The sequence below is a fragment of the Phragmites australis genome, chromosome 22, assembly GCF_958298935.1.
Source record: "Phragmites australis chromosome 22, lpPhrAust1.1, whole genome shotgun sequence".
NCBI lineage: Eukaryota > Viridiplantae > Streptophyta > Magnoliopsida > Poales > Poaceae > Phragmites > Phragmites australis.
The window spans coordinates 375,137-390,368 of NC_084942.1; the positions used below are offsets into that span (position 1 = coordinate 375,137).

General features: G+C 41.3%; 2 protein-coding genes across 2 annotated transcripts; both read right to left on the reverse strand.

Moving 5' to 3' along the window:
• Nucleotides 1–2,345: 2,345 nt before the first annotated feature.
• On the reverse strand, nt 2,346–4,295 carry LOC133904446 (probable serine/threonine-protein kinase PBL7). Its single transcript, XM_062345952.1, has one exon. The coding sequence runs from the start codon at nt 3,777–3,779 to the stop codon at nt 2,586–2,588; it is 1,194 nt and encodes a 397-aa protein (XP_062201936.1). The 5' UTR covers nt 3,780–4,295; the 3' UTR covers nt 2,346–2,585.
• Nucleotides 4,296–4,443: 148 nt separating this feature from the next.
• Nucleotides 4,444–12,665, reverse strand: LOC133904445 (E3 SUMO-protein ligase SIZ2-like). Its single transcript, XM_062345951.1, has 16 exons — nt 12,421–12,665; nt 11,802–11,882; nt 11,513–11,561; nt 11,339–11,417; nt 11,071–11,230; nt 10,565–10,698; nt 10,127–10,195; nt 9,491–9,578; nt 9,113–9,188; nt 8,108–8,181; nt 7,845–7,952; nt 7,069–7,230; nt 6,568–6,672; nt 6,409–6,489; nt 5,228–6,317; nt 4,444–4,936 (listed from the first exon to the last, which is right to left on the reverse strand). The coding sequence occupies exons 1-16, from the start codon at nt 12,463–12,465 to the stop codon at nt 4,806–4,808; spliced, it is 2,532 nt and encodes an 843-aa protein (XP_062201935.1). The 5' UTR covers nt 12,466–12,665; the 3' UTR covers nt 4,444–4,805.
• Nucleotides 12,666–15,232: the final 2,567 nt, after the last annotated feature.

Below are 15,232 nucleotides of genomic sequence, written 5' to 3' on the forward strand. Positions count from 1 at the left end.
GACTATAAAAATTAGAATGGTCTGAGCTAGAAAAACATAAATTATTTGGAATTTAATTTAAAAAAATTGGTGAAATATGGTATTTTGAAAATACAGTAAAAAATCAGGCTAGATTGTTTTTATTTTATTTTCGTATTCGTCAGATCAGAACCAGTCCAGTTTTATATAAGTTCTAGAGAAATCGGAAACGATCTGGAAAAACCAGAAAATGATATCGATCGGTTCGAGATTTTACTGTTCCGTTTTCATCCCTATTTCCTTTTATATTTGAATTGTTGTCATAACCTTGACCGCTTATATTATCAATATTAAGATCAAATGACTTCATGGACTCAAGCAATACATTAAAAAGCCCCAAACCAGATGTGTCATCCACCTTCAAGAACCATAGAAAGTACTCTCATTTTTTGTTTTTCTCTTAGACATATTAACACATCAAACTATTAAAGTTATTTGTTCTTCATCACTCACATCTAGGGTAGAATCAAGGATAATGGAGAAATATTTAGCCTCTTTGATAATCTTTAAGATAGCATTGGAAGCCAAAAGAGAAATCAACTCATTCTAAATTTTATGACTGAGATAATGATAATAAATTTCATTGTTTGAATACGCCTAAGGTGGTCTTGTATTACCAAATCAAATTCTACAATCATCTCAACACAATCTAAGAAATTACCATTACTCTCGTTGCAAAGCTGCTCACTGGATCCTCTAAAGCAACATTTCGTTTACTAAGATATTTCACAATAGCAACTATTCGTAACAAAACTTGCTTCAAGCGTTCTTTCTCCTTTGTGATTTCATGTTAGAAATCTTTGTTAATTATTTCATTTTTGCTCAATCTAGTTCTTAATTCATTCCAAGAGCTCATGCTAGTGATATGCTCGACACTAGTTCCATGTTCTTTAAACCTTTCGCTGAGATGCCTCCAATCCCTAAATCCATTATCTCCTAATGAACTATCTTGCTGTTGTTATATTTGAAAACTTACAACAGAAGCAAAACACTTTATCAACATACTTATAATAAACCAACCATTTTTTATCATGTACCTCTCCATTGCTCATTATTATGGAATAATGAGCATACGAAAAATGTCTTAGTTACCATCTAAAGGGAATTTAAGATTTTCTTCTCTTATATGTCCCTTCTCAACTAATATGTTCCTTGCTTTGTTATCAAGATTACCCTAATTTCTTGGATCATAGATATCCATAGAAAAACCAGGTGATCATCAACACCAGTAGATGAATTAAATATATGTCCATAATCACACACATTGTTATCATCCCCATTAGTGTCAATATTTTCTTCTATAGGGTCTTGGTCTTCTGAATTTTCATTAGGTTGTTCCTCCACAACAACTATGGTCAACTCATCCGGGTTCCTTGAACTGCTTGTATTATTCTTAAAAAATTTGTCAATGGCTCCCTTCTATGATTCTATCAACTCATATACTCGTTTCCTTTTTCTCTTTTTTTACTGCCAGATGCATTTTTTCTAGAAGACATGATGTCAAGAACGTGCTGAATTTTTTTTAAAAAAATGCATTAGCAAATCTACGGATGAAATGGTAAAAGGATCACCAATTTGATGACTAAGATGAGTCACCGTCTCACCGAATACAAGCGCTTCAACAAGTGTGCGCTACAGGGCCGCTTCACCACGAATGTGGATTGCTGAAGTGCTAATCATGAATTCACTATCAGTCATGATCATGGAGGCCTCAACCCTAATAATCAAGTGACATCGGTAATACTTAGGCATTAGTGCATGTGCATCACACCTAATCTTAATTCTTAGTATGATTTTATCGAATGCTAAACGGAAACCACTAAAGCCAAGAAAAACCAACATATGGAACTCGAACTTACAAGAACAACACCAATTAAATGACTCCGAGAGCCTCCAACAGGGCAGTAGACCGATGGCGATGAATTGGCGATTCAGGCAAATAGGCAACCAGGCCTAACGGGATGTTGAAGCCACTCGCCAGGAGCCCAGCCAGCAATACGAGTCACGTTCACGGAATCACGGGGAGCAGTAGCAGCGTTGCAGGCCTGACGGGGAGTTGAGGAGACGCAAAGGCGAATGATTGGAGGACAGATCTGTGCCGCCTACCGTAATGCCACCAAAGCTTTTTTTTGCCTGGACCACTTGACGGGCTAAATGATTGATCAGCAGCAGGTCAATATGTAGACTGCTGCTACATATGGAGGTCCCGTGAGATCCCTATGCAGGATGAAAAATGAACTTTTAATTTGCTCGTTTATCTGCATAAGTGGGACCCCAACAGAAAGGAGAGGGAAACATGAGCACAGGACAAGACACTATGAGGGAATAAAATAGTGCTCAGCATTGCAAAGGAAAACTACTGCTGACGAAGCAAAAGCTCGTATATACAAAGAAATGTGACAGTTTGATCCAGGAGCCAAGCCTCTCGTTCTAATCCACGAAATCTTGCTTGCGTACGTACGTGCCCAAATTTTGACTGGCCGTAATTTCTTCTCCATTTTTACATTGAAAGAAGAAAAATTTAGATAGCCAATGTGAATTTGTGATTAATTCCAAGCAGTGGTGTGTCAGCAGGAAGCAGAATCGGTGGCGAGGAAGGAGAGGGCCATGACGACGTCGGCCATGACGGGGCGCAGGGAGTGGTGCTCCTGCAAGCACATCGCCGCCACGCCCATCGCCTGGTTCAGCTCGGCGGCCGCAGGTCCCTGCATCGCCATCACCAACCGAGGGTCCACAAGCTCATGCTGGAACCTCCTCGGCTCGCCGAGCATCGGCGCCGCCCATGCCACCAGGCTCTGTTCGCCATCCGGCCGGCTAGTGTCGATGGCTCGCCGGCCGGTGATGAGCTCCAGCAGCAGCACCCCAAAGCTGTACACGTCCGACTTGGCGCTGAGCTGCCCCGTCCGTAGGTACTCCGGTGCGCAGTACCCGTACGTGCCCATCACCCTCGAGGAGGAGGAGGAGGAGGAGGAGGACGATGAGGAGGAGTCGGTGCGCGGGGCTGGGAGGAGCCTGGCGAGGCCAAAGTCGGAGAGCCTGGGGCTGTAGTCGTCGTCGAGGAGGATGTTGGATGACTTGAGGTCGCGGTAGATGACGGCCCTGTCGTGCAGGTACTCCAGGCCCCGGGCCGCGCCGTGAGCGATCCTCATCCTCGTGCGCCACGGCAGAGCAGCCTTCTTGTCCTTGCCCCGCAGCAGCAGGTGGTCCTCGAGGGAGCCGAGCGGCATGAGCGGGTAGACGAGCAGGCGCTGTTCGCCGTCGGCGCAGTAGCCGACGAGGTTGACGAGGTTGGGGTGCTGCAGGAGGCTGAGCATGAGCACCTCCACCACGAACTCGCGGTTGCCCTGCGCGCCGTTGCGGTCCAGCTGCTTCACGGCCACCACCTGCTCCTCCTGGTGCGCGCCGATGAGTAGGCGGGCCTTGTAGACGCGGCCGAAGCCGCCCTCGCCGATGAGGTTGTCCTGACGGAAGTCGCCCGTGGCTACGGCCAGCTCGCGGAACGAGCAGGCCCGCGCTGAGATGACGCCGTCGTCATTGTAACTAGGAGGAGGCAAGCTGCAGGCGCCATCATCGTCCTTTTCCTGCTGCTGCTGGTCTCCATCATGTTGAGTGTCGACGACAGTGGAGGCGCAGCGGATGATCCGGGCGGTGAAGCTGTTGCTCTTGTTCCTCCAGGAGGTGGAGGAGGAGGTCCTCCTGCCGGCGTTGCTGCTGGTGTTGACCTTTCTGTCGTGAGGGAAGCGACGAAGCCAGCTCAACATCTTCTATCTCTCCTCCTCCTCCTCTTCTTCATCTTCTTCTTCTTTTAAAGGCTTTTTCTCAAGGGCATGCATTGCATTGCATTGCATTTCATGGGTGTCCATCCATGTTTTTTTGGTTTTTAGTTTCGGGAGTTGCGCTCATTGCCGGAAAACTCATGCTGGCATTGCATCGACCTGGCTGCAGCGTCAACAAACTGCATTCCAGTTACTCATCCTTTCTTAAATAGAAATGGATGTTGCTTTTGAGTGCCTATAATAAGATGCACAAAAGTATTCATATTTGTCACTGAAAATAATATTACTACTTTTATCATATGAAAATTCTTTTGATTTTTTTACAGCGTACTACTACATTTAGAAAACATAATTGTCCAAGGTGTGCACCAAGAGGGCTAAGGGGCAAATGAGAGACAAGCACAAGACAGATTGGAGAAGAAGGGTAGAGGGGTTCTTTTGCAAAGTGAACAAGGTGGCTATGCTCCCTCTCCTCAAGGTCAAGGGTGTCCACGAAAGAAGAAACAACTGCCTCTATCTACATCCAATTGCTACTACATCTCCAGATCCTACATATCTTCGGAATTCTGTATTCTAGCTCAAACTTGAAACAAGGGAACACATGCACATTCTCCCCTTCTTTGTCAAGCCAAAGGAGGAAAAACAAAAGGAACAGGAAATACTCTTTAATGAATGAAAAAAAAGAGTCATATTTACGTCAACTGACACTTAAGAGTTCCTGACATGGTACAAAATTGCCTACACTATTGAGCTCTATATATTGCTCTTGTCGCTAAATTCTAGCACTAATCAATAACCTCCAAGGAGACCACACAGGCCAATGAGGGGGCAAAAAAAAAAAAAAACTGCTTCTCGCTGCCCGGCAGCTCACAAACCTATTCTATCAGATGCCACTACATTCATCCTCTAACATCAAGTCCTTTCTCCAAGTCAGACAGGATGCTATGATCATTCCACGGAGGAGATGTACGAATTGCACACTGGGCATCAGCCAACAAAAAAGTATATATGCTAATCAGAATCCGAGTCAATATTCAGTATCAGTCTTGGTCGAACTGAACGTTGCTGCAGAGGTGGTGAGAAAGGATCACGGCATCTCTCTCCAGTCGGCTCATCGTCATTTGTGCTCCTGAGGACAGAAGCTGCACACAAGGAATCAAATATTAAATCTTTCAGTGAAAATGTAGAGGCATGGTTATCAACTAAATTAACGTCTGACTTCAAAGTATCCAAAGCCGCAGGTTCTGTACTGCTGTGAAGAAATTTGCATAGAAAGCTGTATCAAAAAGATTGGCAGTGGCAAAGCAGTGATAAAATTGTAGCAACAGTACTGCAATTCCGATAATCTAGGATACTGTATCTAAAAGGACTTATAACGGACAGAGAATCACAACAAATTGCATAAATCAAAAGGAGCTAGACTTCAGCCATACCATCTAAAGCTGTTATTCCATCTCCAGAGCTCCTCCTTTTCTGTGACGCATTTTTCGCACCAATTAAACTTTCATCGGCGCCACTGAGGCTGAGAGATGTCCAGCTGACAGAATGGAAATCATGGCATGTTTGAGTGTGATCACACCGGTTAGCTGGACTAATGGAACCATCTCTTTCACTTGATGCACAAATTTGCAGCGCGCCATCGTGCCCATCTTCCGGCGGGTTTGCTGCTACCGCTAGTACCCCCAAATTACCCCCAGAAACTGACTCGTGCTTAGATTGATAATTGGCAGGGTTGTTTTGTGCTTCACCTGGATTATCTGTCACCCGTCTGCTAGGATCAAACATCTGGTCAGTAGGATCATCCTGGGGACTCAGAGGACACTCCCAAAATGATAGTCCCAGGTCACTAAAATCTTCATTTAGTGCAACAAATGAGGTTTCATTTGGGCATCTACCAGCTTGTTCGCCACACACTCCTGAAGTTTCAGGTGGCTTGGGTGGAAATACATTCCCAGTGTCAAGTGCTGAGCCATAATTCACAGCACTAGGAGATAACACCGTGACAATATCATCATCTGAGTCGCTCAGAACTATTATATCCTGCTCTCTTGGTGCAGGAGGAACATTTTCATCCGTGGGAGAAGAATCAAGATCATGGACATGGCTCATAGGACAATCATTTCTTCCTGGATCTAAATTATAACTTTCATCTTCAGTGTCCGCATCATCAATATTGCTTGTGAGAGTGGTGCAGTTTTTGTTTTCAAAGTGCCTTGCATGATCACTATCAGAAGATCGCACCAAGTCAGTATCCCCTCTCTTACTAATCTCCCACTGGCCGTTGCTGTTTTTTCTAATTCCCAATTTAAGACGACAACCCAGCTCTTCAGACAACGGTTCTTCTTTAATCTCATGCTTTACAATACCCATGTTAGGCTTGGCTCTTGTATCTGTGGTCACACAGAGAGTACCATCTGGTAAATGCCACTGTGTAAGGTCTTTCAGTTCAGCTCCACCCTTAACCCTCCAGGAACCATCAGGCTTGACATCAATTTCAGATGCATCATCTATGCAGCTTTGGATCTGGATCACCAAAATGCAACAAATCAGCAATGATGCTCAATGGAATAATGTAGATAACAAAACATGAACTTCCTTTCCACTATAAACTCACCAAAGAAGTGATACGATTGAAATAAGGATCAATTATTATGCTCTCAAGAGAGCAGTTCTTGAGGCAGATTGGGCATTGCCACTGCAAATAAGGAAACAAAGGTTGATTTAGATAAAGAACAAGAGACAAAATGAAATTAATGTGGTAAAATAATCGAACCTTCCGGGAACGTTGATTTATTTCAATAAAAGCTTCTAGATCAAAACAACCCATGTGAGCACAAGGCTTGAACCTACCAGCAATCCGGATCCTTGAAGCAGTCATCTGTAAAGAGATAAAGTAACTTAATGAAGACATGCTTTACAAAACATGACATAAAGAGCATAATGTGTGACTTTCTGTGAAGGAGTGCAAAGCATACTATGCATCAAACATATTATTGACAAAATGGTGGTTACAGAAAGACGTGGGTTAAAAAATATAATAACATATATGGTGATTCTAGGACAAGGAACTCGCCTTGAGCGTCATGGGCTTACGGCTTCAACACAGAGAATAACTTCAGATGGCAAACAATAATAATCCAATGGAGTTTTCATTCAAAAGAATATAACAATGGACATGTTCTCGTGTTTAATAGACATGTATAAGAGCAATTAGCCATTTTATAAGCAACTCATTAAGGATCTAAGCATCCACAGTAAAAGCCAGAGTGCTTACAGGGCATCGAAGATTTACGGAGACCGAATCAGCCACAACTTCAATATCACTATCACTGTCTGCATTATTTGCCTCGGTTCCACCACCAACACAGCGACGCACACGAGCAAGGGCATCATCAAACTTCTCACCATCTTGTTCCTTTGGCACCAAATTTAGGACCTGCCCACTATCAAAGTTTAAAACAGAACTTGAAACAATAAAACAGGATTCCAAATTCAGGTGTTCAGCAGTTTCCAGGTATCAGCTTGTTGGCGGTAACTGCTAAGAGAACCAGCCAGTTTATGGTCTTTTCCCGGAAATTCTCTGGAAGCAATTACTCTTTGAATAGTTTTTTCACTGCAAACCAAGCAATGAGCTAACAGGGATTTGGAATACTGCTATAATATAAATTAGAAGTTTCACGCGGAATCTTTCAGCACGTAAAATACCTATTCTCCCGAGGCCTTTCAACGGAATTCACTTGGGAGATAATAAAAAACCTAGACATGGTAAGCATAAACGGTAAAAAAGAGAGCAAAACATCTCAGTATTTGTGGTGGATAAAGGAGGATAAAGCTTCTAATATATTGAAAAGCACTGGACATGCCAAAGAACAATACAAGATATCTAAAAGTGTTTGCCGATCCCTGTCTGCTTTCCAACAAGGAAGAACGCGTGAACCACGGCTGATTAAAATATCCTTGCTCTGTAAAATATGTGTTTCTTGAGGGTATTGTGCTTAACAATGGAAAAGTGAAGACGATTTAAAACACTATATACAAAAAAAATCACACCTGTTCTAGAGATCTCCTCTTGGCAATTCTGATACCCAAACAGAAAGTACGAGAGTCATTTCTTGATAGAGCAATCTTGTTAGGTCCCTCTCTCAGGTAATCTGTTAACTGGGTACATAGAAATGTTTAGGGTCTAAAGGAGATATACAATAAAAAAAATGTACCTGATGAACACAGGAAGATAATGTAAACAAAATGGTGAATAACTTATGAAGCCAAAGAGAAAAAAAAGAATAGCAAGCTTCAAGACAAAAGATACTTACTACTGGACCATCATCTCTACCATTGGCCCCTAACTGCTGTGTGGGTTGCCTGTTGACCACCCTAACATGGATACCTGAGAAAGAAAGAATTGCCAACATGAGTAGTTCAGATCTAGCATGATTGTACTTACTGTCCAATCTTAAAGGCCAGCTACCGCAGTCTATATCATAGCCATAGAAGGATGTAAAATACTATACTGCTAAACTGCAGTTATGAATGCATGTTTGAGCCCAAGCCATAATGCATAGACTGACGTAGTCACGTGCATGCACAAATTACCACAACAAGGCCAAAAAAAAGAAGAGGAGAAAAGCAACACTGGCAATGCAACAAAAGATGAGTGGAAGATGACAATCGGTTTTCACTGCGGCTATTACTTGGACATGGACATGGGTGCCAGAATCTGATTCAGACTCGGGTATCCAACTCGAGAATTTTTAATTGTTTTTTGATACAGTAAATAACACTTGGAATCCAACATGGGTGTTGGAATCCGACACGAGTATAGGGTGTCCGACTCTGCAAAAAAAAAGTGGACTTGGGTGTCCAAGTAGCGGCAACCCAGCATAACCAACAAGGTTGCTTGGGAAATCATAACACATTGTCCATGTCTTCAACAATTTAAACTATACACAAATCATAACAAAGAAGAAAATTAAAGATGCATCTTCCTTGCACACATTGTGGAGAACCGAGCGATAGCTCGGTTGGTAGAGCCTCCAGTTGAGAGGCCGCCCACCCAGGCTCGAACCCGGGTGCTTGCAGGTCATGCGGGTACTTCCCTAATGGGTTCGGTACTCCCTCTTAAGGTAAAGCCAAGGGGACGTCTTCTCCCCGTGGTCAAGTTTTTTTTTTTTTGTTTTTTTGTACACATTGTGAAGAACATGACTCATAAGAAACCAAACTGGTGGCACTTGACTAAGTGTTTTAACTCAATAAACAACTTGCACCAAAATCCTATCAGAGAATATGACTCACTATACATAATAAGCCAATGCATATACCATTAACTTGCATATCAGAGCGTAAAGGCCAGTGCATCCTAAAAGGGACTTTGTCATTCAGAAGGATACACCAAACCTGCATAAAAATAATCGATGCAAAGGAAATTCAAGTCAAAAAATAGATACAGATAGGTGAACATAGTCGCTGCAAAGGAACATCAAGGTAGAAATCAATACACACAGATAGTACAATAATATCTAATACGACATAACTCAAACAGTACTCAGACGCAGAAACTATAACTTATACTTACAAACATATCTTTGTAATTGCAGCCTGACAATTCTTACTAATACATGAGCAAAATGTTGATTATTCGATGATGGTCCTAAACAAACCTAATAGTTCAAGGACAATGAAAAAGAAATGGAATTAACCTGAAGATCATATTCAGCTTTCTGTAGCATTTCCCTATTAGCTCTTGATAGCGGAAAGCTTTTCGCAGTATACTGTGCAGTATATGACCTGGACATAAGCAAGAATCACAAACAAAAGCATTGCATATTGCAGAATATCATGGTTTAGTTAACTTGCATAATGAAATGAAGCAATTTGTCCAGCCATTTTGTTACTCAAGACTCGTGATATCAGCATGGTCCTCCAAAGTACAATCATCTCATGTTTATTTTGTATAAATAACACAAGGAATAATCATGAGTGCAGAAACCATGTAAGCTACAGCAGCAACACAAGATGCAGAGCAAGCTGTTAATCATAATGTCATCACACAAACAAAAGTAAAGCTCAAGTGAGCTTCTGCCAGCAGAACTAAGTCACTACATTTGCCTTAATAGCCTTAAATTTTCCAACAAATATGCAGTACTGGAATCAAAGCAATACATTTTGATGATCTGTCAGACAAGACAACATAATTTCAATTTGTTCATTACTTTCATCCAAATTCATCAGGAATTTCAGATCAATCCTTCTAGTATACTCAAAGAAATCAATAAAAAAAATTATGCACAACAATAAATAAGTGTGCTTTGGTGATGAAACAATGGACAACTCACCCGTCTGCCGCTATGTTAGAGGGGGCTATTAAAATAGGGAGCAACGGATGGTTAACGGTGACCCAGAAACTGCAGGTTACAGTAGGAAACTATGTCAGAAATAATATGTCATCTAATATTAGGACTGAAATATCTAGGACTGAGTAAATAATGTTCTCAGCCTACAAATGTAGAAGAAGGAAGCACACAAAAAGGTGAAAAGAGAAGGCATAAAAAAGATACAGATTGAGTCGGTTTTAAGTTGCTGCGCAAGGAGATTTTCGTAAATGATTGATGCCACAGAACAACTAAAAGTATAAGATGTTTGAACATGAACAACCAACACAGACTATGAGACTAATGGCATAGGGTCGCAAATTAAAAGCAAGTGACCACAGGATGACTGAGTGACTCGGTCTTGTTGAGTTCAGGACAACATTGAAGTTTAAAAGGACTTACGGATCAGCCCTGTTAATTCGGCACATCTCACAATAAAAGCAGGTGGGTACTTCAGGAGAAATACTGTCTGCAGGCTTCTCGGGTATGATAACACAACCAACATGTTGCCATACGTTGCACTGTGGATCAACACACTACAAGGAACAAATAAATGATCAAGGAAAGTAGAACTAAGCAACAGATCTCATCAGGAACAAAATGAAAGAATGCTACAAAGTTTTCAAACAAAGCAAGTAAAAGCTACATTTCATAACAAAATCGGAACATCATGGCCACAACCAAGGCTCCAGGCTTCTAGCATAGAACAGAAAGAGTGATCTAGACCATCAACTACTTTGACGTTTCAGAATATAAATGATAAGCCGCTTTGGTGATTCAGAATATGATTTGTACAATCACCTGGATCAACAACAAATTTTGGAAATCTTACTGGTTTGGCTGTGGGACATAAAAGACTATCAAACAATTAGAAAGTCGTATTTATCATGAGAAGTTGAAAACTATACCTTAATCATGGGATCCTTGGGTATTGAGTTACCACAAGGACAACGGACCTTGACGTCCAACTGAGCAGAATCATCTGATTTCTTTTTAGGCTTAACATTGTATCCTGACTCGATGTGGCTTCTTGAGGCTGCAACAGTATTTGTAGGGTCTTGCATTTTTCTTGAAATGAAAAGCAAAAATTAAACAGTTTGCCAAAGTTTCGTAAGAGCCAATCAAGTAATCTACAGTTCTACAGACATGTCAATGTGAAAGGAAATGTGAACTCACCTAAAAGTGTCCTCGACTATTTTCACCACTGTTTCTCTTCCAGCCATCTTTTTAGTTGGTAAACCATTCATTTTGGAGACTACAAGAATAACAATGAAATAACTTCTCATAACATTAAAGGAAAAACAGTAGTATAAAATGATAAGTTTTGGGGGGAAAAGCAATTGAATGAACCTTGGTCTTGCTGATCAAACAATACTGCTATAACTTTGTCCACTAGTTCCTGTAAACCAAACCGGAAACACCAAAACCACCTGGTTCATAAGTAACCATTTCCAACAAATCAAACTAAAATGGACAGATGAATAGGTAAATTTCAGCATATGTTCACGTCATTCAGATGGAGACCTTGAAAAATCGGGGCAATTCCATGTTTTAGCACAATAAGAGGGAGCATCAAAACATATGAGCAATGGATGTTGTTTGTGTAAAAAGTAGATATAGAAACTTGAAGCGGGCAAACCTGCTTCTTTCCTTGCTTTGGAAGTCCAAGCTGATGCAGAACATCCTTCAACTCTTTTATTCTGAAGTGGTTCAACTTGTACTGCAATAAAGCATTTGCGCAGCAAATGTTAGTAGAGCATGTTAGCTCGAAATCACATTTGACCACACCAGCATAAACAATTTTGCATCTCAAATCACACAATCTATTTTCGAAAAGAACATATTGCGGTGTAATGGAAGCAACCGAAGCCTATCAGAACCTAAAGGCCGGCTCTTTAAGAGGAAATAAAGCATGTCAAGTGAAGCAATTGCTCCGGTGCCTTTTACTCCGGTAACAGAAGAGGTTCTCCACCTATGACAATTGGTGAATCATGGTAGCGCAAAGGGTAAAGAAAGAGGCGAATTTATGGTATTGGCATGGTCAATTGACAGTTCTGCGGACCCTAATCGGCTACATTACTAGTTTTGAAAGGAAACAATTACCCTGTGAGGGAATTTGGGGCTGTGATGAAATGAGCAGACGAGTAGCATCAGGTTATATGGGAGGGAATCAATGAAGTCGATCAGGGGCTTTAAATAGCGCACCAAAGCATACGTATTTACTGTCGGTATACAAGAGGGAAAGAAGATGGAAATACCTTGCAAGCGGCGAGCACGGGATCGTCCGCGGCCTCCGGCGCCATGATGGTAAGGAAGGTCTTCAACGGGGCCCGACGGGAGGCCGGGCGGGCGGGCGGGCGACGGAAGGGGTTTGGAGGAGCGCTAGGGCTCGAAGAGGTTGTAGAAGACAAGAAAGGCGGCCGCCGCCGCCGCCGCCGCCGCGCGAGGGGGAGGGGAGAAGCGTGCGGCCAAGTGCCAACAAAGGATAGAAGAGGGATCTGGAGGCGGCACGATTCTCAAAGACAGGCTTCCTTCCTTCTCATCTCACCACCAGAAATTTGTTATCTTTGATCGAATTTACACTAAACAATTTTGTTCACACAATCTAACGTACTTAAGCCTGTTTATTTTAGTTTTAGAGGATGCGAATCCAGTTTAGTTTGTAGAATTTGTAGAAACTTTTTTTAATTATGGATTATGAAATTGTATGATATAACTTGGCTTGTGAATTGTGACAATTAACTTTTATATTATGATCGTTTGTTTTTTACTTTATTTTTATAGCTAAAATATATAATTAAAATAAAAAATAAATGGGACGAAACTCATAAAGTTTTCATAATTATTTAGAATATCTAAGTATGTTTCTTAGGAATTAGTATTTTCAACATTTGGGGAGGGAATTGATTTTTTCGCCACCATTAAGAAGTAGTTTCGTTTATTATCACTCTTAATATTACATTGGCTTATTTGCCACTCAAAAGAGTGACTCTTTGATTACATTGCCATTCTCTTATTTTAATTCGTTTTTTTCTTTTTTCCTCTCACGCCAAGTAAATGGACCAGATATGCTTAAATTGTGCAACCTGCACAGAATAGGATGGTTTTAAGGTCACTGAATGAAGAGAAGATAAATGATGGATGCAATATTCAACAAGATGGTGTTGTTATTTACAGTATAGTTTGCGAAGTAAGGATTCTGTGCAGCTGTCCACCCAGCATTGGGATGCTTGTTGATTGTATCTATGATGTCCTTCTGTGACAATAGAGTACCAAGAGCAATTATAGAAACAAGAGAAGATTCATTGTACTTCTTTTTTTACTTCATTTTTTTGGGTCTTTAAATAGTAGAAGTCATTCTTCTGGGTTGTAAATAAGCGAAACCGCTTCTTAGCGGTGGCAAAAAAAAAAAACAATTCTCTTAACATTTAGTGTCCTATTTTCACCGAATATACACACCATTTCTACAAGTGTCCTAATCTTTTCAACTACAAAATTGCTTTTTCACTTTTGACACGTAGAAATAAAAAAGAAGTCACTTATGTGAAAAGCATAACTTTTTAATTCATTAATTTGTTTATCCTTTGATTCACAAGTTTCAAATGATTATGTTTGCTAAATCGTATACCTGATTCGTGATGTATGTATTCCTTGTTTCCGCAAAACAAGACCCACATTAACTATATGTTGATGAAAAGAATTAGTTGCCACGTGGGACCCAACAGTTTGGTCAAAGCAAACGAGCCCGTGATGTAAGACCAAAACCAAAAGAAGATGCAGATCTGCTCATGTTTGTCTGAAAAGAAGATGCCCCAATATTGTGCACTTCCTCTTTTCTGAGAAAGAGGTGCACAGCACAGAGGGAGGGAAGGAGGGTGGTAGACTTGAGGTAGCCCGGCCCGGCCCGACTTAGCGCCTTGGGCCGGGCTTGGGTGCAGACCCGACAAGGAGGGTAGTAGACTCTCTCTCTCCCCCCCCCCCCCCCCTTGCGGTCATTCATTCATTATATTATTATCTCCACTCAGATTGTTCTTACAGCTAACTACTTCCCTTTTTTCCTTTCACTGAACGATCTGAAAAGATATATATATCTTGGAAAGGAAGCTTGATGAAAGTGAAGTGCTGGCAGAGGGGTTAGAGAGAACTGTCGAGACATGATGTGCAAAAGGAAGGAAAGAAATTCAGGGAGAGAATTACTATATATATTGCCGAGATGCATGATACATGCATGTCCATTTGTTGTGCAAGTGCTACCGCAAATATATATTATATATATAATGGCCATGGCAATTGGCAGCTTCATATATGCTCTTCTTATCGTCAAGATGACGAAAGGCATGTGCCTGCCTGTCGATCCATGGAGGTGACACCAATGCAACCAATCCTTTCCTGCCTTCTCCTCAACTAATTAGTGGAGTATACTAGTGCATGGTTCATCATCGCTAGTACTCTCTCTCTCTCTTCTACTCAGTATTCTAGTAGGTGGCATGCACGTATGAATACAAGTGGTGTCATCAATTCTTATGGATTCTGAGTGCTGTGTTGACTCGATCTGTTCCTCAACTAATTTTTGTCTATGTAAGCTGTTTGGAATTCTTTCACTGAAATCCTGATCCCAGCTATTAGTATTTTGCATTTTTCATTAGTCACTAAATATCTTTCACAAGATCCCATGACCCTTTTCAACAGAAAAGAAATCATGCATGCATGGCGTGCCACCTAGAGTTTGGCATCCTCTTATGGAGGCATGCACTTTATGTCATAGGATAGGGCCCTTTAATTTGGCTTATTATTTTGATCGAAAGATATGGGACGCTCAGATAGGTGTCCTAACAAATAGGGATTTGCACACGAACATTATTCATCATGCATACATATATATAGTTTTGCTATTGATGGATGCTGACAAAATATGCATATCCATCATTTCACCATCTCAGGGTAAAGCATCTAACCGAAAATGGCAACTAGTGGAGGATGCTTCTCTATCATGCTAGAGTAGTATATGTAGAAGTTGACTTAAAGGTTCCAAGATGCATATGGCCCGGTGTTCTTTGATTTGTGATCGGT

What these genes read in the sequence shown, in the direction of transcription:
- LOC133904446 (XM_062345952.1), bottom strand. Translation starts at nt 3,779, where the DNA reads ATGTTGAGCTGGCTTCGTCGCTTCCCTCACGACAGAAAGGTCAACACC.
- LOC133904445 (XM_062345951.1), bottom strand. Translation starts at nt 12,465, where the DNA reads ATGGCGCCGGAGGCCGCGGACGATCCCGTGCTCGCCGCTTGCAAG. An exon ending in TCAATCGTATCACTTCTTTG is followed by an intron (nt 6,318 to 6,408) that starts GTGAGTTTATAG and finishes TTGGTGATCCAG; the next exon opens with ATCCAAAGCTGCATAGATGA. An exon ending in TGGAATAACAGCTTTAGATG is followed by an intron (nt 4,937 to 5,227) that starts GTATGGCTGAAG and finishes CCTTGTGTGCAG; the next exon opens with CTTCTGTCCTCAGGAGCACA.